Below are 25,312 nucleotides of genomic sequence, written 5' to 3'. Positions count from 1 at the left end.
TTTCATGTTACATTCGAAAGTCAAAACAATAATCTTCACCTGGTTCACAGATAATCAAGATTGACAACAGTGCTGCAGCTGCACTCTCGTAGCTTCAAGTCTTCGCCCGCACCCTCTGCAGCTCCACTTGATGACTTTACGCAACGTCGTTGAAACGAATCCGTTTGGTAAGATCTTTTTTTCCAAGGAACGAAAGAAAGCCATCTTTCTTCATACGCACCTTTTTATCTTTAATATCTTCTCCAGGATCAGCAGATTCCACCACATGTGGCGGAAAATTCGCGGTGTAAAGAGTTCGCGTTTAGCTTTCTTTTGTTATGCTAAACAATGAGAATTTAAATTTGATGTAGATTTACGGGTATAAAAGATTGGGGCGTGTGAAAGTTAAAAAAGTGCATAGCATTTCGTCGCTTAACTTGGTCTTTTGATTGTATCCCACAATAACATAATCCAATCTATTTCTCTTGGCGAGCCAGAGTCGGCGTACAACGCATGATTTTTTTGAATTGGTTTATTTACTTTCACAGTGGAAGTAATGTGCACTTAATGATTCATCTTAGCGAAATGGTAAAATGTTTAGTCGAGACTCATTATTTCCCAGCTCAAGGTTTAAGCAATTTAGCGAACTAATTAGGAAAAATAACTTAGATAGCTCGGTAGCCTCCCACGCAGACAGCCCTAAAAACGTATGAGTGGGAGGTTAATAGCTCGGCGAATGTGAGGCTAAATGGCATAGGCCTACGGGCCGATGCACAAAAGAATCAAAGCCGGGCAAACGAGGACCAAGACTTTTTTGTGGTGGCTCCAAATTACGTTTGGAGCGGCTCCAAACAGGTCCGTTTTAAAGTTTTCTTGAACTTTTCGTACAAGGAAGAATTAACTGGTTCTTTTATAAGTTTCTGATTTTACCAGGCTGTCGATTGAGGTTGATGTCATAGAGTATGCAAGGTTTCAAAATAACTATTTTTGGAAAGGTAACATTTTCATTAGATGTGAGAATTGGGAACGTTTTTGCTTTTACTGCGATTTGAGTGCGTTTGAGAAACACTCATGCTTTCGGGCATTGCGTATTTTTTTTCCGGGCGATATGGTCACCTCCCCCCCCTCCCCCCCCCCCCCGCCACACCCCCGAAGTCCGAAGGTCCATGTAAGCCTATATGCTAAGTGGGAAAGTTTTTATCATAGCGAAGAAATTGATGTTCACCATGAATGACACACTAAGCAATCAACAGCGAATTGTCTAATCGATAGCTGTTGGCGTAGAATGCTTAAGATACAAAAGCATACGACGTAGGGAAAAAAAATATATGAAGAGAAATTATTTTTGAAAATTAAAACGGTTTTCAAACGACAACTTCATTAATGCTCCCCGCTGCAAAGCATCTCCCAGGTTTTATAACAAGAAGCAATCAGAAGTCAGATGATTGATCCTCTTGTGTGGACTGGGTGAGAAGCGAGGACGAAATAACTAAACATCAGGCATTGTGCTAAGAAATGAAATGAAAATGAAATGAAAAATGAAATGAAAAAAAAAGTGTAGAGGAAGTGTGCGTTGGGGTTTTGGGTTGTACGGCTTTTGTTTCCTTTTGAGATCGGCTTCTCGGTTTACACATACAAAGTTAAACTTCCGTAGCGATTTTTGGTGGGTGTCTGGAAAACCCGAATAGCGAATGGTCCCGAATAGCGAATAGTACGAATAGTGTGAATAGTCTCGAATAGCGGCAAATAGTGGCAAATAGTGGCAAATCGTGACAAATCGTAGCAAAAAGGGTTGCCAGTAACTCGCAGTCAACCTCGCAGCAACGTAGGATGGGATTTTCCCGCTAAAAAGCACAGACGCTTATCAGGACAAAAGGTGTTTCTAAACGTAATTTCTTCTGTATTAACCGCTGCAAAAGCGTAAATACGTCTTCATTAAAGTTATCCTTGTTTTTTTTGTTTTCTTAATGTCGGCGATGGATAGCCCTAGCCTGAGTCCGGAGAAGAAAAGGTGAAAAATTCACTGAAATTCTGTTGCTTATTTGGATAATTAATTAACGCTAGATATTAGATCTAAAGCGGTGACTATTGACGACTATTTGTCACTATTCGCCACTTTTCGCGACTGTTCGCCGCTACTCGCACTATTTGAGGCTATTCGCACCATTCTGGACTATTCCCTATTCGCTATTCGCAACTATTCACTATTCCCGACTATTCGCTATTCGCTATTCGGGTTTTCCAGAAACTCGTTTTTGGTTTACTCGTTTGTTAAGGTAACAAAAACGGTTTTTCAGTTTTGGTTATTTGCTTTCCTTGTTCCCAGGCCTCCTTTTCGCCTTTTCCGTCAATTGCTGTATGTTCACGTGGTGTGCCATCCATATGACACAAATGAGTCGGATTTTTTTTGTGTGACGAGAAACCGCTTTATGAAGCTCCAAACGAGCCCTGTATTATTATCGAATATGTCCAGATGTGGTTGTAGACAGATCGGTAATTTAGACCTGTATCACGATGTGCTTTGTGTCTCTCTTAGTGGAGAAGGGACGGGGGGGGGGGGGGGGGGGGAGCCTTGAAAAGAGGAAACGGTAGTTCTAGGAAAATTGCATGTTTTTATTGGCCAGATTCTTGGTCTAATAACGCTGGCTCCTTTTTAGAAAATATGCAGGCGACTTTGAGGCCGACAATGGGCCGATATGTTACTATTATTTGCGTTTTGAAGGGTTGACAGGCTTCAGCTTGTGTGGAAGACAAAGGAGCGCGACCTTGATTATCGACCAGAAGTGAGTAAAGGCAGGTTAAATTTTGGATCGTTAGTTGCAGCGAGTTTGGAAAAGCGTTCGACATTCCAGCTTTCCGGTTTGCTACAGTCAACTCCGATGGATAACTCTGACCTTCAAGGGAAATTGAAAAAGGTCCGAGTTATCGGGAGTTGAAAATAAATGGCCCGAGATATGGGGAAAAAAAAACGGTTTTTACGGTGTTTGTTTTCATACAGAGTACTGAGCAGCCCGCAAATGATCCCAGGACCGTATATAAAATGATCCCCACATTGTAATGTAAATTTCCTCGTACCGGAAATGATCGCCTAGAACAAAAGGATGGAAATGAATGGACTCAGGAATTTGGACACTGGATTTAAAATTTATACAATCCATTTTTTTCCCTCTCAATAATCTCCGCCTCTGTATCGAAAGCTACACCAAAATATAGTCAGCTTAGTTAGGAGTTCCCAATTGTCTCCGAATTTGAGGATATAGTGAAATTCCTGTGTTAGAATAGTACATCTCAGGTAATCCGATCGAGACATTCAAAGAAAAACCTAACTATAAAACTACAGATTTCAAATACAGGATTTCGTGAGGCTACATATCATTTTTTAAAGTTGTGAAAGTTGTATTCAAATCGTTCAAATACTGTGCATGTTGCTCATGCTTCATATAGTAACTGTTGTATAAAAATATTGTATTACTGTGAAACTCAGAAAACCGTGAATACGCTTGTTGCGTCTGGTCACATGCTTCTTTGACAATCGAGAAAATCAGGGAAGGGTCCTCTCTAATCAGGCAATTTGTGGCGTCGGTTGAGCTTTCTCGGATTCAAAGCATCGCGCTGCCACCGCCATTACCCGCAATGTTTAGCACTAGCCTTCAGGCTACAATTTTGAATAGTATTTATTCCAACGTTAATCAAAGCAAGTCCGTCTCGAGGCAACTTACCGTGGTCGTGATGTTGTTGCCGTCTTACCCACTGGATATATGGAACGTAAGTCATATTTCATCTTTTTCCTTCGTTGTTCCTCGACAAAATCAACTGTAGACGTCGAGCGCTAGCAGCGCAATCTCATTCCGTATATCGTAGTAATTGTTTCTCCTTTGAATGCGCTTGATCAGATTGATGTAAGAAACATAAGAATGTCTCTGGACAAACGCATAGCTTTCTCGAAGTAAAGCTACAGGACCTACGGCATTCTCTGAAGAAAAGCTAGACGAAGATAAAAATGATATTCGTGACAAGAAGCAGCATGTGTGCTTGCAAGCATTCTCTGCTTGAATTGAAAACATTCTAATCAAACAGCCGGGCCTGAATTGAGCCTAAACAAAGTGTAACTACAAGGCAAACTCTGCGAAACGACGTGCAGTTAACAGCGGAAACCTTGCAGACCTATGACCGCTAAAAAATTTCCTATAACAAAGTAAAACGGCTCTTCTCTACTTTTAATTCCCCCTAATAACACAGCATAAAGTGGCCTTCAGAAACAGGTGTGAAGCAAAGAAAAGGCCGAGAGGTCGAAAATTAAAAGAGAACGGCAAATGCGAAAATGTCACGAACCGTAATAGTCGTGTAGGACTATTAACCCCATTTTTACACTGATTTTTTTTAACGACGCAATGAAAATTATATTTTTCTTTTTCTGGCCTCCTTTCAGGTGAAGGCAAATGTTATTATAAGCAGCGTTGACAAAATTCAGACCCCGACGAATCGTTGTGTGATGATATCATCCCTCGCGCTTTTCGGGTCGCCGACAGCTCACTTCGGGTCATCCTTTCGAAGTGACTTCGGCTTTCAGTTATCATGGCCCTCAGTGAATGCTCACAAATTATTTAATCACCGTTCACAAGGACCACATAGTAGATGTGGTCTTAATTCATTCCGAGGTATAAATGATCTTAAATACACAGCCACGGTCGCGGCGAGCAATGTTTCATTCGCCTTCTTGAAGAGATTTTAACAAGGCGTAGCGTCCTAAACTGAACCATTCAACCTACAGCAACTTGGATTTCCGCTATCAGAGAACGGATGAATTTTCTTTGGCGTTTGCAGAATATTACCGCCAGACAGAGCAGCATATCTTTCATGGTTTATTTTGGTGACAACACATCCCGCACCCCCGTAGGCTCAATTTAGACAAAATTCATACTAGGCCGCCCCTCCCTTCAATAATTAAATTGTCATCTCCCAGATTCTAGGAGACATGTAACTTTTTTAAGCAATAGTGAGTACAAATAAAGATTGATTGATTGATTGATTGATTGATTGATTGATTGACCAGAGCCAACCAGGGTCTCTTCTCTCTCGCTCGGGGGGAGGGGGCGAGAAAATGAGAGACCCCAGGAACGAGGCTGAAGTCCAGGTGCAGCTAACTTTGCAAGTTCTGAGAGAACAACGTCGGGCTACTGCTACAGCGTTCATGCGATTTACTCTTTCTAGAAATAGTTATTTTAATGTTTTGAACTACAGTACTGAATACGTTGAGATGTCACGCGTTGACAAACATGGTTCGAGTTATCGAGAGTAAAATAATATAGAAAATTACGTGAATGGAAACGAAAATTGCTTCGAGTTAACGGAGGTTCGAGTTACTTAGGGTAAAATTACATTAAATGTATGAAGAAATATTCCGGTTTGAAATGTGACGAATGAAACAGAATTTTCCGGTTAGTTGGACCAGACCGTCCCAGGCCATCACGTTCCAACTTTCGCACGACAATATGAAATGAACAAAGGGGAAACAGATGACGACTCTCAGATGTTGAATCAAACGATGTATTTGGTGAGGATGACAACTTAACTTTTTTACAGTGGGTTGGAATTATTTACATGGGATGAATTTAAATCGAACCCCCGACTATTTTGACGGTACGATACTTCTTTACTTTTTTGACGAGTTCAAGAGTCACTTTCCAATGACGAGACAAACTTGAGAGCCCAAAGGGAGGATACCAAATTGCAACAGATCTGGGCAAACTGCTACTCCACTACAACGGTGTTGAAGTAAGAGATTTTTAAAAGTCGCCAGTTAGAAACATGACGAGCACTGATATTGAGAAGCTTGAGAATCAGATTTCCGGGCTCGGAGAAACTCGGCAAAATTTCGGAATCATTTCCGGGAAATTTCCGACCCCCTCACTCGGAATTCCCGAATATTTGGTCGAATGGAAGGCACCCCAGATGGACTACTTTGCTCAGAAATGTCACGCACAGCACCAGGCACGTAAAGAAAGCTAAGGAAATAAACAAGTACACGAAACAACACTTCTGTCTGGTTCTTTCCTTAACCCTTTAAGTCTCGATAGTGCCATATGGCACAAAATGTTATAATAAGCTTAATATTTGGCCAATTCATTTCAAATTTGGAGGCCAAAAGGATCTGTGAGAGATCTTCACATTGAAAGCATAAAATCATAACCCCCTCCTGAATCAGACTTGATTAACCACTCCTCAAGTTTTTGAAACTTTCACGCTTTACAATTTTACGGTCAAATGAAAATCTGATAAAAATCTGCACACCCAGAGCTTCAAATTAAGCTATTGTTTAGGGGTATACCCAGTATATACAAGGAATAAGGTATTTTTGAACGTTTTCATTTTTTTACTTTATAGACTCCTCAGTTCAATTTGTGACATCTTGTATGTCTTTTGTGGTGATGTAGGACATACCCCAAACAGTACCTGGTATATTACTTGTGGTCTTTCGATCTACTGTTATAATTTTAGAAATTAATCATTACTCCGAGAGAAAATTATATAGCTAATGTATGTTTTGTTGTTGTTGTTGTTGTTGTTGTCGTCGTTGTTGTTGATTTACAATGAACATTTGCAAAATATCTCATATTAAGTCAGATCAAATCAATCTTTATTTAAGCACGAAATGGTATGATATATACACCATGGCTTCCTAAGAGTCGTTCTACTTTACACTAGAACACATTAACTGCAGAACCACTAAACCAATAAAATGAAATGCAATGAAATCTTATATATCTTATCAAGGTTTCTATAATTTATGTGTTTAAAGTAATCTTTCCCGGGCAGTACAGGTTTAAAATCGTTCAAATTGGGCTGCTGTCTGATCTGATGAAGGGGATCTTGTTCCACAGAACAGATACCATTTTGTAGAAATATAACAATTTGACTCATAGCTTCTAACACTGTATGTAAACTTGAAATACTGGTAAATATCAGTCTCAAATACCATAGGGAAAGATTACTATGGATTTTGTACGTACAGTAATCACAGCTAACTATTGCAGTCCTTTGTTTTTGTTAACGTTTCCCAACCAAGTTCATCCAACAAATCACGCGAACGAACAACCCTAACCCCACCCCCGTCCACCCCTAAATAGTTGGTCATCACAGAGATTGCTCTTGTAGCCCTAACTTTTATACATAGCTTCCTTTCAGGTTTTCAAGAGTTAAGCAATTTAACTACACCATGACAATGATTCGATGTGAAGGAGTAATTATTTTCAATGTTTGTTAGCCATTATGATTCAAAGCCCTAGATTTGCTGATTACATTTCAGGGTTGATTTCAATGTTGTATTTAGGTCGAACTGATCGTTCGGACTGGGCTTGTGTCTTGAGGAGCGCTATGCCTGGATATGTACAGACTGATGGCGTTCATTGAGGTGGCGGGGCTTGAAGGGAACTACAGATCATTAGCAAAGTCCATAGGATATCCACACCTCCAATCCAGGTAGTGAATAAAATAGCTTTTAAGATTATGTACATGTATTACAGCTACAACTGGACACTGGCAATAAATGACACCTGCCTCACATTTTAGCTCTAAGTTGTTAGAGGGGATATATGTCCGGTCGTTTTCTGATAGGTAATATGTACAATATCTACAAGGCCAGTAATGAACATGTAGTGCAGTTATTTTAATGAAATAACCGCATTTATGTTTAAGTTAATTCCTATACTGGCAAGATGTAAGGGGTCGGAGGACCGAATATAATACCTTATATGTACATTATACGTAATCGTATACGTTATAAGAACATTTTTGCAGCTTCTAAACATGGAGAATTCATGTATATAGCAATTTAAGCGTTCTTTTAACTAAAAAGAAATAGAAAGGAAGAAAAACTCTGATATCAAAGCAGTTCGCTCAGACTTCTACCTACGAGTGTCCTCCTGCCAAGATACAGTATGGCTGTCCATCCGTATGCTACCCTCCGTAAACTCATCAAAACCCGTAACACCGACTATAGCACTCTTTGTAGGTTTGGGGATAGTCCTATAAAGGGGGATCAGGGTCAATATTCGGTTTCTAAACTGCAGAGGCACACGCAAGGGCTTGCACAGTTGAAATCTATTGGGAACAGCGTAACACGTACAGGCAAACCGTAATACGTACAGACCTAACCAAACACGAACAGGCACAGCCCAACACGGACAGGCACGGCGTAAAAAAGACAGGCACAGCCCAACATGGACAGGCACAGTAACAAAGACAGACACAGTCCATTCTGCGGAAGACTGTTAACCAAACGTTGGATCAATCTCTGATATTTCCTTTTCAGACAGAAAACACTGTCTCGTTATTTTATGCACATCAACCACGGCTTCAATTTCAAACCCTGTGCCCGTGAGTCTGACCGAAATAAACATAGCAGCCGTGATTATTTTCAGTATGCTCAAGCTCAGAAGATTATTGCATTGTTGCATAACCAGGTCTTAGTTTTTGAGATTCAGAGGGAGTCTGAAGTCTTAGTTTTTGAGGTTCGGAGGGGATGTTAGGTCTTAGGTCTTGGATCTTAGGTCTTAGGTCTTAGTTTTTGAGACACCCATAGCGTCAATAGTCCACAGATTCTTCACAAAGGTCACCGTTGTTTACATATCTGAAAATTTCTTGAAATGTCCTGCGTACGTGATCAAGAACCATTTCCATCCTATCCTAAACAGGGGAAGAGACCATATGTATAACGCTAAGCTTATAGTTAATAACAGAACGAAAGAATGTGCTTTTAAGCATCCTTAAAACAGCATTGTTCAGCAAATTCATACTGAATAGATCACTGACCAATTGAAAAACGGCTCATGTCGCCATAAAACAACATTCTTATTAAAACGCTAGCTCGTGCTGGATAAATCACTGAACAATTTTGGAAAACGGCTCATATCGCCTGGCCTGAATGTTAGGGTAGTTGTCTTCATGTCTTCATCCTTAGTCTTACCTGTCTTGTCTCAAATCTTGCCGCCATCTTTAAAGACAAATGCATGACTGTGAGATGTTTGGTTACCAGTCTTTCGCAGAATGGGCTGTGGGTGTCCTTTTTTACACTGTGCCTGTCCGTGTCACGCCGTGTCTTTCCGTGTTGGACTGTCCGTAATAGAGTTCAGCTGTGCTGGCCCTTGCGCCTACCTCTGCTATTTAGAAACCGAATATTGACCCTGATTCCCCTTTATAATATAATAATCTTGCGAAACTCCGGGACTTTGAGGTTTCAGAATATGCCGAGACTCCGATCGAGACTCCGAGACTCATTTTAGCCGAGGTCTCAACAGTAGTTGATTTCATTTCTCGAGATTTATCATTCACCATGAACAATTCAGCAGATTGCATTTTTTCCTTACATCAGTTAATTAACTCCTTAAATCAGTAACAATTGACGCGTCAGTAAGAGAACTCGTGTATCAATCCCTAGAGAACACTTCGAGACTCGTCACAACCCTTGCAAAATAACTCCTTTAGTCTCTTGCGAAAGTCTTTGCTGACTAGCGAATAAATTAAGGGGTTTGAGGAAGAGTTGATCTCGACAAACACTACAACTATGAACAGAAGATGTTTATAATATGCCTGAGTGGCGATGACTGGCCACCAAATAGAAGCGATTCGTAGCATACTCAACGGGAGCATTGTTATTGCAAACACCACAACAACTGGCGTTAAAATTTTCTTGATTCGCCTGTTTTGATGAAGACGTTGGAGTTCCATTTTGGAAAAACTAACAACTTTACTATCATCAGATGAAATAACGCTATGTTCGATTTTCATATCCTTGATGAATTTGCTGCTGCAGTTAATTTTACGTCCTATTCTTATATAAGTCAGAGCTATCAGGAAAAGTGGCAGAATGTAGGAGAAAAATGTCATTAAACCTGCATACAAGCGAGGCAAAATCCACGAGCGATCCCACGAAGGCCAAACTGTACCGCAAGAAGCTAATCCGTTGGACAGCTCATGATGTTGAACAACAAAGTGCAGTGGTAAACAGAAAACAAAAAATGATATCACCCATACGAACCCGACAATAATCTTGGAATTTCTTAGCGAAGTTTTCCTATTATCGCGTTTTGGTTTAAGTGTCACTATTTTTAAATATCGATGTATAGCGATAATTGTAATACACCATACAGAGGAACCGTGAAATATTTCCGGTATTGGATACAGATAGAGGCAGCTAAACTCTCCAAGAGGCCAGTTCAAGGGCAACTTCTCTTTGATTAATCCTAGCGGGAATGTAAATAGCAGAAAGCCAAGATCTGCAATGGCTAAGTTTAGTAGATAGAAATCCGCTGGTTTCTTCTTCTTGCCCATTTGACAAATAACAACAGTTACCAGAACATTACCAACAACTCCAAACAAAGCGATTAATACCTCCAAACCTAGTTTTAGCGATTCCACCAAGGGTATGTCCCTGGCAACGGAATCATTCGCCAAGGAGACGTTCGGATCGGCTCCACAATGCCTTACGGTGCAGTTCGCCATAGTTCATGTGACTTTTCCTTTTCCTGTCGTTTGAATACCTGGCTGTTGTGTAGTTTCTTCTTTTTTTTGTTTTCCTGTGATGTAGACGTCGCACGAATAAGTCTATCTGGCGATCTGTGCGGTACCCTTCTTTGACTTCCTTGGGTCCGAGTTCAGTGCTTGCAAGTACTGTAAGAGCTCGTCCCTGTAGATCTTCCTTCCTGTAAAGAATTTTTTAATGTTTATTGTAATATAAAATGATAACACAGCTTAATTCCTTGATTTCAATATTCAATGATATTCAACATATTCAATTCCTTTACAGTGGCCTGACTGACGGAGCTCAACTGTTGAAAAGCGAGCGACCTATTCACATCGAGCGGCGTTCAAACAGAATAAAGCAATTTCTCAGGAGTCAAGTTCGCCTTGTCAAGGAGCTAGCCGTTAGTGATGAGCATCTTCGTTTATAAAACAACTTAGCTTCCTTTCACTGAATTAGTTATATCGCCCATGCTGGCTTTCAAGTTAAGGAAAATACAATCCAATCCCATTGCTCTTATCATTCTGAAAACGCCTTCCGTCTAAATATTACCTGCCAAAGGTTAATAGAATAACCAAAAGCCAAAGAGAAGCGAAGAATATGTCAATCTTAAAGACAAAGCTCTCAACACGAAATATTCCACTCAATATTAACAGTTTACCTTTTCCGTGGTTGTCATCACAGTTACATGCAGACGTAAACACAAATCCTTCAATGTACTTTATCAATTTAAATTTACGCATGTATTAAATCCTTGGGATATATTTATGAAAAAAAAGAAAACTGATGAACTCAAGCATGTAGCCGGCTCTTATAAAACGACAAAAAAATCTCTTGTTGCGAATGATGAAAGGGCTCGATATTACGTCAATGAATCAACAAAGATCACGTTAACAGAAATTAAATGAAACACCAGAAAAAGGTGCAAGAAGCGGAGGAGGAGACGAGGCTAAAATACCTGACGAAAGTTAGAAGTTATGCTATTCTACTTATACTTACCTTTTGTAATCAAAAACAGGATGACAAAAGCACTTTGGTGTTTTTCTTCTATTTCCTCGTCTGATGAATGATACAAATGAAGCTAAGTATGACGTCTGTTTGTCATGTGAAATAGAATTTACCAATACTTTGAATGGAAAACTAGAAAAAATCTCCAACATAAGTTCGTGTATATGAAAATTCCTCCATGAACCAGTCTTCAAACATCCGTGTAGATAAGCAGCATCTTTGAAATTGAAGTAATACAATTCAGTAAGCTAAATAGGTCTTGGAGAAATGTGGTCAATCTTGAATGACACTATCTAATTGAATTTCCAGCTGATTCCGGTAAAGCCATCTACCTCAGTATTTGATCATTAACAGCAAAACACTTATGCATAAAAACCTCTCAAAGTTTCATTTTTTGTTTGCTTTGTTTTGAGCTATGACTTGCTCTTCACGGTTGAGCGAAAGTTTGCCTAAAGTAGAAAACTGGAAATCTGAATAAGAAAAGGTTTAAAGTAGATACGTGACACGCAATTCATTGCGTCCGCACACTCCACTTTCAACTTCCGCAGGAGCGCAGAGTACTTAACAATGCATTTATATCAATCATAGCGTTGGGATGCACGAATGAAGGTTTTTAGAGCACGAAAGAAGGGTAAGAATTGGTTGATGCTCAGCCGAAAGCAACTCTAGCTTCTTGACTGCTCTCCAAACTTCCCAGTCTATCATAATTCATCATCGGCATCATTTTTTTTTTTCATTCGCCACGGTAATAAAAGGATTTTGATAGGGCGAGGAGACCTATAAAAGCAGGTTTTTAGAGTGAGGCCCCCTTAATTGTGTGAGCGGCATAACAAAGTAAGTCTTATTTCATTAAAAATTTACTCAGCATCATTTTCTAAATGCTGGAAAAGCTTGACGATACACAGACTCGATGCATAACCAAAAGTATGAATAAAATGTTTATAACATTGTAAATGGAAATGGATAAGGGAAGTTTACTGTGCTCACGCCATGAGCTTGCATCATTGAATTATTATGCACGCTTGCGTACATGTACACTGAGTTTGTTGGCGCGACTTTGTAGCTGTGTTATGCGTAAGTGTACCCGCAGTAATGAATATTAACAGTATCTGCGGAGAAAAATGGGCTGCTTGCCTCTTTTTCTCAATCTCGAGCTATTTTCAGATTAGCTTCTTGCGTCCAAAATTTTATGGTTTTTTGTAGCTTGAAACAATTTTTCAAGTTGTAAGCATAGAGGGGCGAATTTCATTCCTTTTATAGCTTTAATTAGCTACTTTGCTCATTCCTTTGACCTCTGTTAGATATATTTGGAGGCTCGATAATCCAAATCATCAAAAAAGACACAGGGGACCCGAACAACAACTGTAATTTAGCTGTGTTCCTGTGACTTTTTGGATCATTTAGAAGGGATTTGAATACTGGGAAGGCGGTTTACATTTCAAATATTATTTTGTCTCCTCTTTCTAAATACGACGCTCTGATTACGTCTCGAGTTTTCATTATCTTCATTAACTATGAACTCTCATCGGGCGGATGGGGGGGGGTAGGGGGAGGGGGAGGGGGAGGGGGGAGGGGGAGGGGGAGGGGGAGAGATTCTCAGGTTTCATAACGACCGCGCGTGAGAAGAGAAAGAGACAACTTCTCTCTTTTCTCCTTTTGGAGTGAATGGCACGGGTGAGAACCTGCGTTGTAGCCTCTGTGTGAGAGCTGTACATTGGTTTGTATACCATCTCAGATTATCTCACTAGTTTAAAAATGTAAGCAAGTCTAGCTAACTTACATTCAATTAGAACAGTACCACAGGAAATCGACCGATTAAACAAGAATTCCAGGGATGTTGCCAGGATACCTGACACTGATGTGAAGTTTATATGAAATAATTCATACATGAACTGCGGTTGTAGATGAAAGTGAAGAATGATCATCGCAGTATATTTTCCAATTTAAGCAATTGGAAAGAAGAAGCCTGAAAAAAATCAGGGCTTCAACGGGATTCGAACCCGTGACCTCCGCGATACCGGTGCGATGTTCTACCAACTGAGCTATGAAGCCACACATTGGGAGCGAGGCCACTTAATTGAGTTCATATCTTCCCGTGAGGAGTGAAATGATGTGAATTTTATATGAAATAATTCATATATGAACTGCGGTTGTAGATGAAAGTGAAGAATGATCATCGCAGTATATTTTCCAATTTAAGCAATTGGAAAGAAGAAGCCTGAAAAAAAATCAGGGCTTCAACGGGATTCGAACCCGTGGTCTCCGCGATACCGGTGCGATGCTCTACCAACTGAGCTGAAATAATTCATATATGAACTGCAATTGCTTAAATTGGAAAATATACTGCGATGATCATTCTTCACTTTCATACCTGACACTATTTTAAGCATCTTTGATGGCAAATTATCCAAACCTGTCACTTTTTTAATTTTTAGCTTTTCAAGTAGTTTTCGGGGTTCAATGAGTGCTACAACTGTTAAAAGAGTAAGTCTTGTCTGTGAGACGAGATAATTTTTTGGAACGTCAGTGTCAGCTGAAGGTATGTCTCTTGCCAAATCGTGTCCAAGTTTGCAAAATAAAAGTTACAAAGCATTATGCCATTTCAGATGCAGAGCTTATTTTCATATCCCGATTTCAATATCAGCAATAATTTTCTTCTTATGTTGACGAGACCTCAGCTCATTAATTAGCTATATTCTTCCAAACCTACCACATTTCGTAAGGATCAGAGAAAAGGCTAATGATATCCGATCCCATTGTCTGATTTCAACGCTCTTTTATAAATTTGTAAAACTTCGAATACTGATAATCTTGACTAATCCAGGGATGGTATTCATGTGTTTTGCAAATTAGAAAAATAGGGGAGTGGACACTAATACCAAACGGCACAACTCCTGACGTAACTATTTTATCAGGAGTATTAGTTACGGCAAGTAGGGACTGCGAATAAGCTGCTACCGCCGCTGGCTCCGTAGTCAGTTGACTAGGACCAAACTGAAACCTCACAAACATTGATGAGTTTGGAAGAATTGCTATCTGCAACGCCTGGTAACATCTTTATGTTACCATACCATAAGGTCCGGGAGTGTCAGGTAATTACCACAGATTGCGCATGTAAATCACGTGATACCTGTTGATGCAGAGAACAGAATGCATGCTGAAAAGGAAACATTTGAAAAGAGAAATTGTAGGGTGCAGTCCCCCTCCTTTAATTGCACGAGAGATTCCGTTAATTCCCCCAACTGACCAGGTGGTTCCTAGTGTAAGTCCAGAATTGGTTGAAGTCCCTTCAACAGTGGTAAAGATTAATCCTGATTCTGACACAACTAAACTTCCTGTGTCAAATACTCATTCTGTGGGTACTGCTGTTAAAGTTACTCTTCTGGACGAGTGAGTAAACCCCCTGAGAGACTGGACTTGTGGCTCTTCTAGTTAATTGTTATCTAGGTGTGTTTGAGGTTTGTTACCGCTCTTGTAACAGGGAGGAGGCGTGAAGTATCTTATGACGTAATAGGCGATGTCACTGGGGAATTCTGGGAGAATAAAAATTGTCGTTTGAGATTCACACGCGATTGGTTTGTGTGCAAACATTGGTCTTGTCCTAGACCTTTAAAATACAAAGAAAAAAAAAACAAAAAAAAAAACATGTATTAAAAAAAAGCTACAGTACGTTGAACATTTCCACTGAAGTCCCAGCTCAATGTGACTCTGCACAATACAGTGACACATGATGATAATTGTGTGTAATCACTGACACTCGTTTGAGTGCAGGAAAGTACAATGACTTCTTTGAAAGTACTATTAACGAGGCTTGTAGCAGCGTATACTGCTCCTGTGCAATCCAAAAATAATACTAGCTGAGCCAGGATATGGTAAAGGCTTGCGCGATTGAGCAAAACAACGCGGAGAAACTCGCTCAGCATCGCCTGTATGAAACAAAAGATAACAAGGCCTTTGTTCGATAAAATTAAAGAAGAGCACAACAGAATGATTGAGAAATGGAAAATAACTAGCTTCTAATACTGTAACCAACCCCTGGTGGAACGCTGTTCAAAACTTACACGATATGGAACAGCATGCCCTGCAAATGTAGCAATGGCCGCAGTCAGTCGATTCCTAGTCTACCTGTCGGACTATACATGCTCCTGAAGGCGTGTAATTACGTAAACGTACAAAGTCACACGTATGTACGTATTACGATTTTACATAACTTGAAGTGCTTTATTACATGAGCTCATGAAATACATTGCTTTGTGCACAACTTGTTTTTAGTTTTATTGATAAACATTTATCGCGATGGTTTTGTAGTTTCAACGGAGTGTGTTGTAATTTTGTACAAATCACAAGCGGTTTGTTATCTTTTCTGCATGCGCATCTATAGCGATTATGTATTGAACCTGTCACACCTACAACGATTGTATTGAACTTCCCACATTTATAACGATCATGTAATAAACTTATCAAGCTAATCTCTCGAACACTCCATGGAGAAAAAAAAAAAACAAAGATACGTAAATATTTCATGACTCAATTTGCATGCACTATAAAGCGCGCCAATTGAAAACAGAATCTCCTCTGCATTTACACATATTGAAACGTTTGTTTTGTTCTTCTCCGTCGAAGCAAGATGAATGCATCTTTGTTCATCTGTTCAATATATAAATCCGAAAGACAATTCATGTCTATCAGTAGTTGAATTTTTAGAAGTGTTATTTCTCTTTGTAAGGTTAGAGCTATGATAATGCAGTCGGAAAAAACTGCTAGTTTCTCAGAAGGGGTATTTCTGATAATATCGAGCTAAGCGACGGCAATCTTATCTATGAAAATGATGATTACGCATTTCCTTCCAGTGAAAATTTTTCATCTACATTTATATAAGTATTTATAAGTTTAGTTTCTTCCTTGTTAGGTTAAGGGTCCTTCAGCATCGCTCGATGCGAGCGAACAACACATGCTAGGAGTACTATTGTAATTATGGTACCCTATGTAATCTACCAGACATCGCAATCACTGACGAACAGAGACAATAATGGAACTCAGTGTTCATGTCCCAAGAAGGACCTGTTGCCGAAGGTTGGAAAATCTTTGGAAATATCTTTCTCGACGACCTTCCGCACAACGTAAATTGGAAACGCTCCTGCGGAATTTCTTGCTGGCTATGGAGTAAATGACAGGATTAACAGAAGAGTTAAGCATAACAAATACGGTTACTATATACAAAAGGTATTCTTCATAATATTCCTGATCCGCGACCGCTGGCCAAACTACGACAGTTAAACGAAGAATGGTCAAAGGGAGCAGTGTAATTGCGCATACCAGAACGACTGGTGTAAGAATACGTTTAGCGCGTTTATTTTGACGAAGACGACCAGTTTTGAGTTTACTTAAAGAATTTTGTTCGTTACTCTCCACACCATCTTGATCCCGTTTCATGTCTTTGAGGAAGCGACTGCTGTGATTCAATGTACGTGATACAGCGACAAAAGTCCAAGATATGACAATAAGAGGCAGGATATAAGATAAAATAGTCAGGAACACAGTGTAAACTTGGGCCGCCATCCACGAGGGCCAAGCGGGACCACACCATTTCTCTCCCGCTGTTTCTTCTTTATATTCAACGACAAGGTACAACGGTAAACAAAACAATAAAAACGATGTCAGCCAAACGCATACAGCGACAAACTTGGCAGCTTTTTTAGGAGTATTATTTTTGTTTGTTATTGGTTTTCGCAGGAGGACTACTTCGTAATATCGAAGGACAGCGACCATTGCGATACACCACACGGAAGCGCCGTGGAATACGTCGGGAACGGGGTACAGATAAAGGCAGACAAATTCTCCAAGTGGCCAGTTCCGGGGTGCTTTTTCCCTGATAGTAATGAGCGGGAAGGATAGTAACAGAATGCCAAGGTCTGCAACGGCTAAGTTCAGCAGAAAGAGATCAGTTGTTGATTTTCTCTTTCCCAGTCCGCTTATGACAATTGCTACCAACACGTTGCCGGCTACACCAAACATAGCGATTAACACCTCGAGACCTAGTTTTAGAATATCGACAAGAGATGACTCCATTCTCCCAGCCATGACCATTGTCTCGTTCACTGGAAGTGAGGAGTTTAAATGTAAACTAGTTACATTTCCAATAACAGTGGTGTTTGGGCAATGCCTTGACATACAATTCTCCATAAATTCAGCTGGCATTTCTCGTCAACGTTTTGTTAGTAATTGACAAGCCCCGACTCACAGCTCGTCGACAAAGACTGATGAAGCGTTCTGTAAACAGCCAAAATAACCTGCAACACCTGCTGCAATAAACTTTCGAGTCATCGTTTACGCAAGTACACTAACCAATGCTAGCCCAGCAGTAGTAAGTCATTAAAACAAGTACGTGACAAAACTACAATACCAAATTACATTGTATACACTGTAGCTCTTAATTTATCTTTAATCGAAACTATCATCAATAGAAGAGGTGCCTAATTTTGAAGGTTTTTTGTTTACTGATAAGGCTTTCCAAGAAATCCTTTCCTAGCGTGGCTTGTCTTTACATAGAATCTTCTTTCAATAAATGTTTATCTTAAAATGAGAAAATATTGTACTAAATTATTTATTCCTTGAATTTGAATCGAATTGAAAAACGCAAAACAAGATAACACCTGTAGCTTAGCTTTGACATCTTTCAGGTCTTTGGGGAAAATATTAAACATATGACTTGTTGTCACATGGCTTTGATGTTCCTTCCTTAGTTAGTAATTAATATTCCTCTGGCATCAGTTTAACATCGTGAGTTAGTTTTAGCCATGCTAGTGCATTTTATCACAACTGGCGCATTCTCGACCTGCAAGCCACAACAAAACTAACTATGGACTGCAAAGAGAAACTCATTATATGAGGCGCAAGGCAAACAACGGATAGGATTTTGAAAGCTTATTGGCTTAATTACCGGCTACTTTCTGCTCGTTACTTACTTTTGAGGTAAATTATTGCCTGCGTCTCTAACCCGAATTTTGATCTCATGGTGCTTGTTTAGGTATACTTTGCAAGAACTTTGTGAGCACTCTATCAACTGCTACCAAAAACCTGGCCTTTTGCGAAACGTGATGACGTCACAAGTGTTACTGAGGAACGTGGTCGCTCAGAACATCTTTTTCGCGTTTGGGAGTCAAATGGTTAAGGTGGCCGAACACAGTTTTCGCGCCCGCTTTTGGAAATGCAATTCAGCGCGCGCACAAGGATTGCAAAAATACAAACATGCCGTCAATAGAGCGATCATTTCATTTACTCAGCACCCGCAGTATCTGTGCTATTTTTCTCTATAACTGAACGCAGTGTATTGATGGCTTTAGTCTTTTATCACAAATATATGTTGGAAAAGGTAAAGATGCAAAGAACTCAGCAATTCTCAGCTTTTTCTTTGTTACCGAAAGAACCCAGTTAAATGCAGCGAATGCGTAGTAAGTCAAAAAATTGCGATTGAATGAAAATTTGCACTCTCGGAAATACGCCTTTTTCTCGAGAACCACTCATTAGAATTTCACGAAATTTGGCACGAAAATACTTTAGGAAATAAGTAACTGGAGTATTGAAAATAATTGAACTTTAACAAAGGAAACTCTAGATATTCCAGTAAACCTTCAACAAGGGATAATTAAAGATCTCTCTGTTGAATTATTAGCAAAATGGTGTTAACTTGTGAGAATCGTTACAAACTTGTTGCATGCAAATTATAAAGAAAATCTAATGACTAGATTTTCTACAAATAAACAAAACCGATTTCAAAGGCCTGTTTATTTTTATTCGTGTAGCCATGGCAACGGCACATACGTCAGCTTAACCATCAAAAAACCAAAGTTTGTGTTGTTAACTTGCTGCTGCCATTTTTGGCGACCGAGAGATCAAGGGTTTTAGAGAAAAAGGTGAATGAAACACAGGTATCAAAAACTGTGTTCAGCCACCTTAAGGCGGCGATATGATTGTCACAATGTTAACATAGAGCTACAGAAAAGCAAGGTGGCCTTTGCGCTAACTGCATGACCCGTAGCTAACGACAAACGGCTCGCTCTCAAGTAATTAATAATAGCAATTTCTAGATGTTTTGGACCAAGCTTAAGGCAACTTGTTTAGCGTTATCACATAGGGTATACTTGGTTTGCCTTCATTTCAGTCCAATCTATTATAAGGTGTCATATCCATTACAGATGCCGGACCAGTTTTGGTCATAGAGTTTCGTATAAGGAGTTCCCTGTTTATTTGTTTTGTCAAGCCATTTAAAATTTATCTAGCCGGGAGCGCTGATCTTAAGAAACTAATTATGAGCCATGTTTATTGCGGCACCTGCCGCCACACGAAACTGTGGAAAACATTTCATCTCATTGTTTGAAAATGGACTCGAGACTTTAATTAATCGTTCCATATCCTTTAAGACATTTTAACTAATATTATAAAATTGAGTACGAAAAAACTGTGTGATTTTCAGAATATAGAAATATGTATTTCTCCCTGTTGATGAGCCTTTCTCTAAATAGCTTTTCCACCTTACTCCCCTCTGTGAAGAAAAACAGTAAAATTGTTTATCTTGAGTGTTTATAGATCTAAATTGTTTGACATTTAAGGGAAATTATATTCAAATATAATGAGACGTGGATGGAAAAGCGAGTGTTTTGCGGCGCATTATAATATTGAAAGTAATCATCATCTACTTTCCTAGTAAATTTAACCAGCAACAGTTAAAGTACACCTAACCCTTCAATTTTTTTTTCGCTAAAACAAATCCACTTGTTATTCTAAGCATTGTGGCGAAAAAATTTTGAATTTAATCCTCGATTTTTTATGCCCTTTCAAAGTCGCGCTTGAAGTGTTGTGCGACCGCGTTTTAGGGAGTCTGGGGCGGCGGTTGCTGATGACGTCTACCCAGGAACGAAACACAATGGAGCCTCAATCAGCTCTCTGTATTTGCTCGAGAAAATGGAAAACAAAACTAATCGTTCCAATATAGTTTGGGACTAAAACGTCCAAGCTTTGTTTCAGAATCATTTCTTTTTCATCACTGGAGTCAGAGTTAAATTTCGGTTCGGAAGACTCCGAAATAAACTACGATCGAGCTCGTTCGACAACTGTAACTCACTGCTTAGAGCTTTGAGAGCAATTTGCAATGTTTCAAGCGACGACGGGGAAGACTTCGTTCTTTGCGGACGAGCCGCTTTTATATTAGGAATGGAAAGCTGGATACGAAGTGGAGGAGCACACAAACGAAAAGCAGGAAAGAAAACTCAAGGACTTCTTTGGATGGTAATTTCGTCACCTAAGCACAAGATTTCGACGCGTGTTTATAGCCCTTTTACATTTCTCCTTAGCGAGAATTTATTTTGTCAAGGTATGGTTGTTCTGTTAAATCCAGTTTGTGTTTTACTTTCTGGAATGCTTCATGTTTATAAGAGAGGCGTAGGTGTTGCAGTTTTCGAGACTTGATGACCTCCAAAACTTGGTTCTTAGCGCCAGGACCATCTACACAAACGAAGGCAAGTGTACCAATAGCATTTCCTCTTATTTCTATCCGAAGGAAAACACCTCAGAACCGGCGTCTAGATTTGATCGCCTTTATCCGTTGAAACGCAAGAGGGGGCGGGGTGAGGGGGGAGGGGGGATCCCGACACTTTTGTCACAGGTTGTCTATTGCGCTATCACAGCAGCAGCTTCCTCGAGGACATGAAGCGGGATCAAAGTAAAGTGGAGAGTAGCAACTACACCTAAATCTGCGAAGTGAACAATAAAAAGTGCTGACTTTCGTCGAAACAAAAGGGTAAATAGAATCCTAATTCAATTGCTGTTATAATCAATTTTATAATTACGATACCGCAAAATTCCGAAAGTAACAATCGCCAAAACTAGCGATTCTCCCTCCAACATAACGAAAAACAGTGACATCTCATTAATCCGGAAAGTAGCTGACTCCGAAAGTAGACTCCCTGAAAGTAGCGAGCCCACTCCAATCCTCCTGAAAATAGCGATAGCATAATTCAACGGTATATTTATTTTTCTGATCAACAGTCAATTGAAACTAGTGAAAATTTCTGAGGTAACTCGTATCGCTTATGTACCTTCGTACATTCGTGATGTGTTTACAGCCCACACTCCATCACGTCAACTACGCTCACCATCCAAGCATCATAGTTTTAACTCCGTCCAGGGGCGGAGCAGAAGACTCCTGAAATTTTCGTATATGCATCTCCACAGCGGTGGAGTTGCACTTAGATGTAAAGAGGTGGCCTAGTTTTTCTCGCAAGATAGCACAACCAGACCTTTGGGTTTTGGACGGTATGAGTTGAAGAATACCGCTTCACTATGATATCACCCACCTTGAATAAGACATTTCATCGGCTGGATCTTCTGAGATTTCGCCATCAAGTAGTTGAGTCGACTAACCAAAGATGCAATTGATGACGAATTCTCGTTCAAAGAGCCATCTTTAACGAATTGAAAACCGACTAAAATACAAAATAGCGGAACGCGATAAAATACGGGTGAACTCTCTGAAAGTAGACAAGGGAAAAGCACCTGATCTCCAAAGATTACAGAAGAAATAAGTTATAACCGTCACTAGAGCACATTCTCTGATGTCCATTTTCTGCAATCTTAATTGTTCTAAATCTAACGAATGTTGCATGTTACCAGGAGCCATAATCGGGGACGGAGACCGTAAGCGCGCGCCATTTCTAGTATTGGGGTTGTCCCCATGATATGGTACAATAATTCTATTTTTAGAACAAATTGCGCCATCGCCTGCAGCACACGCGCGTACATGCTGCGAGGATTTTTGCGGATGTCGCGCGGGGGAAATGGCGTCCGAAATTCCCGAAAATTTTCATGGTTTTGGCCCACAACTCAACGCGTTCACGTCTGTTGGAATTTTGCTTAAGTATTTTCGTCGTAAGCTGCTCCAGTTTGAGTGAAGTAAGACAGTGTCGAATTTAGGCATGTTCCGCTGTAAGCTTATATATATCGCTGATCAAGTCGTGTTCCGACGGATACTTCTTTTACATGAGCTGTACATTACTCCACTTTAAATTTCACATATGTTGAAGATTAACAGCTTTTCCATTACACAGCAAAAAACTAGTTGGATATATTTAGATATAGCAGAGCTTCAGGGCTTCATAGTTTCCTAGCTCCTCTTGCCACACGCTTGCGAGGAATTTGTCAGTCTATCGCGACCGAAAAGTAAAACAAAATAATTGCTAGTTTGAGTTTCGCTTGAATTTTAAGCAACGCTTGATGTTTCATCAAGGCCCAATAGCTTTACGTCCGTAGATACTGCTCAGTTTTATTCGTGTAAAAATCAAGTAAATTCTCTGTTGTCAATGAATGAGAGCGCCCGCCGATGCGTGTTTTCAGTACAGTCAGTAAACATGACAAATTTTATTTGCTTTATTTGTAGCCTAATTGTATTATATAGCGTATTTAATTCTTAGGATTTTAACTTTTAGGATTTAGGATTTTAGGTTTTAAAGAATTACGATTTTAATTTTAAAGTATTGTAAAGCGCCATGGACAATTAGTGGAAAATGGCGCTATATAAATGTATATTTATTTATTTATTTATTTATTTAAATTGTACTTCCGCCGCACTTTCGTGTGAAAGCGTACATCGAACTCAAACAATAACTCTATAGTTTTTAAATATGTTTAAGATTGATAAATGTTTGAGAACATATTAAAGCTAAGCTGAAAATATGTGAATAAAGCAGAAATAATCAGCAAAGTTACGATGACGCTTTCTTTAATCAACTTGGAATAACGATTTCGAGTTTGTTGATCGAGCTATCAAAACTCCTTGTCTATTTTCATTTTCGCAGTGTAAAACTTCACTATGCTTATGTTGAAGAAGCACACATGATGTTAGTAGCCTTTTTTGCGTTCGTGAAATTTGTTACAGTATCTCAGCACAAAAGATAACGAAAGAAATCTTTGTCAAGATTTGTTGACAATTGAAAACAACGACTCGGACTTTAAAGTGCACGAGCTGCACTATGCAAATGAGCTAACTGCACGCGTCAGACTTTCCTTTCAAAAACTTTTGCAAACTCACCAAACAAGCAGAAACAATAAGAAACCGTTAAAACAGGTTTTGGTTATGATGAACCATTGTCTGAGAAACTCACAAATTAACTCGATACCAGAGTAGAGAGTTTTCTTGCTATATTCTTAAGTAAGAGCAAACGCAAAAACATACGCTTAAGCTTACAACTAGCGTGAGCAGATCTTATTATTCATTCCCAGCGCGAGATTGAAGTCTTGTTTTCGACCCTGAAAAACCCACCTTTTCCGTTAGCTCAGATCAGAAAACTACATTTAAGCGCCCTGGTTCGTATTCCATGCCTTATTCCCTGCCATCGCTGTGTAAAATACGCAAGAGAATCTCTCAACTCTCACCATTTGTTCACGCAACGTGACAACATCCACGCGAGAGTCCCTGACATGTGCGTGAATCCGCGCGGATGTATGACGTCAGGATGGCGCAATTTGTTCTAAAAATAGAAAAATTGTCCCATATCATAGGTGCGCGCGAATCCCGAGACTTACGGTCTCCGTCCCCGATTATGGCTCCTGATGTTACATGTAGCGACCGTCGCGGAAGTAGTATGTATCAGGCATATAGCCGGCTTGGTTCCACATGAACTGATAACTGATTTAATGAGAAATGGTTGCAGAATGAGATGCGTTATAATTATTAGCTCATTCAAGAAACTACTGGTCACATAGCCTGGTATTGGATAATAAAAATGTTAAACAAAACGTGCGGCTTGTCTTTCTACACCTTAGATCTAGATGTCATTAATTTCCTTTTAGGTATGCGAATCACATACCCTGGTATTCGATGATAAATTGTATACCCAAGATTTGGATGTCATGAATTTCATTTTGGGTTTGTGAATCCCACATAGATGGTCTCTAATAAATAACAAGAGTTTTTCTTAAATGTGTTCGGGGCAACGATGCAGAGGGTCCCCAATAGGTTTGGCGGGATGCGGGATTTGGCTTTTTTTCGCCGTGATATTTGGGATTTGAGCTGAAAACAGGGGCGGGAAGCGGGATTTACAATTGGGAGCGGGAGCGGGATTTCGTGTTTTTATATGGTTGGGATGCGGGATTCATAGGGAGAACCGAGCGGGGTATGAGATTTCAATTCTTACATGACCTCTGACCAGCGCAAAAACTGGCAGAAACGTGCGTACAGCTGTGTCGGGTTTTAAGTAATGAATAGCAACAGCTCTGTATCCTGTCAGGTTCTGTCAAACGTATCCATTATCACTTGACTTCGTTAGCATCATGAGACTGTATGAGGACCTATGAGGTCTTTAAGTCCTATTCCTGCTGATTGCGACCATTTGTGTTGACCTCTGACATCAATGACATCTGTCCATTTCCGACATTTTCGACGCTTGTGTCTGTAATCTTGGTCTCCCGATCCTTTCTAGTTTTTCTCGTCTTTCGACCTTTTCCAGAGCGCTTGGTTTGTTTGGACCAGGATGGCCACACCGGATGACAGTGACAGTGATTTACCGTACGAAGTATGCGATATTACGAATTGCGTCGCCATATATTACGAAAAGGATGCGCGAGCAGGAATGCCATCATTAGGAAAGAAAAGTTCTGAGCCCAGATTTCAAGTGAAGTGAAGACGCTGAAAGCTTTAAAAGAAACTGTCGAGTGTATTTACAGGCCATCTCTTAAATATGGGAATGAGCAATCTTTTTCTTCCACTGATACGTGGACAAAAGAAAACAAAGCAGTAAACCTTTTACGGAAAGA

General features: G+C 39.8%; 2 protein-coding genes across 2 annotated transcripts; both read right to left on the bottom strand.

The window, feature by feature from the left end:
- Positions 1-6,966: 6,966 nt before the first annotated feature.
- On the bottom strand, positions 6,967-10,884 carry LOC110056396 (somatostatin receptor type 2-like). The gene has a single exon (XM_020762865.2). The coding sequence runs from the start codon at positions 10,477-10,479 to the stop codon at positions 9,412-9,414; it is 1,068 nt and encodes a 355-aa protein (XP_020618524.2). The 5' UTR covers positions 10,480-10,884; the 3' UTR covers positions 6,967-9,411.
- Positions 10,885-15,700: 4,816 nt separating this feature from the next.
- LOC110056398 (galanin receptor type 1-like) lies at positions 15,701-17,871 on the bottom strand. The gene has a single exon (XM_020762868.2). It carries the CDS (start codon positions 17,702-17,704, stop codon positions 16,550-16,552), a length of 1,155 nt encoding a protein of 384 aa, XP_020618527.2. The 5' UTR covers positions 17,705-17,871; the 3' UTR covers positions 15,701-16,549.
- Between the last annotated feature and the right edge of the window lie 7,441 nt (positions 17,872-25,312).

The sequence above is a fragment of the Orbicella faveolata genome, unplaced genomic scaffold (assembly GCF_042242905.1).
Source record: "Orbicella faveolata isolate gen_17 unplaced genomic scaffold, um_ofav_v1 contig_46, whole genome shotgun sequence".
NCBI lineage: Eukaryota > Metazoa > Cnidaria > Anthozoa > Scleractinia > Merulinidae > Orbicella > Orbicella faveolata.
The sequence above is the reverse complement of the archived record's forward strand: the minus strand, read 5'-3'. Positions and strand labels throughout refer to the sequence as shown.

Bases quoted from the DNA above. Each gene is read 5' to 3' on its own strand.
- LOC110056396 (XM_020762865.2), bottom strand. From the start codon at position 10,479: ATGGCGAACTGCACCGTAAGGCATTGTGGAGCCGATCCGAACGTCTCC.
- LOC110056398 (XM_020762868.2), bottom strand. From the start codon at position 17,704: ATGCCAGCTGAATTTATGGAGAATTGTATGTCAAGGCATTGCCCAAAC.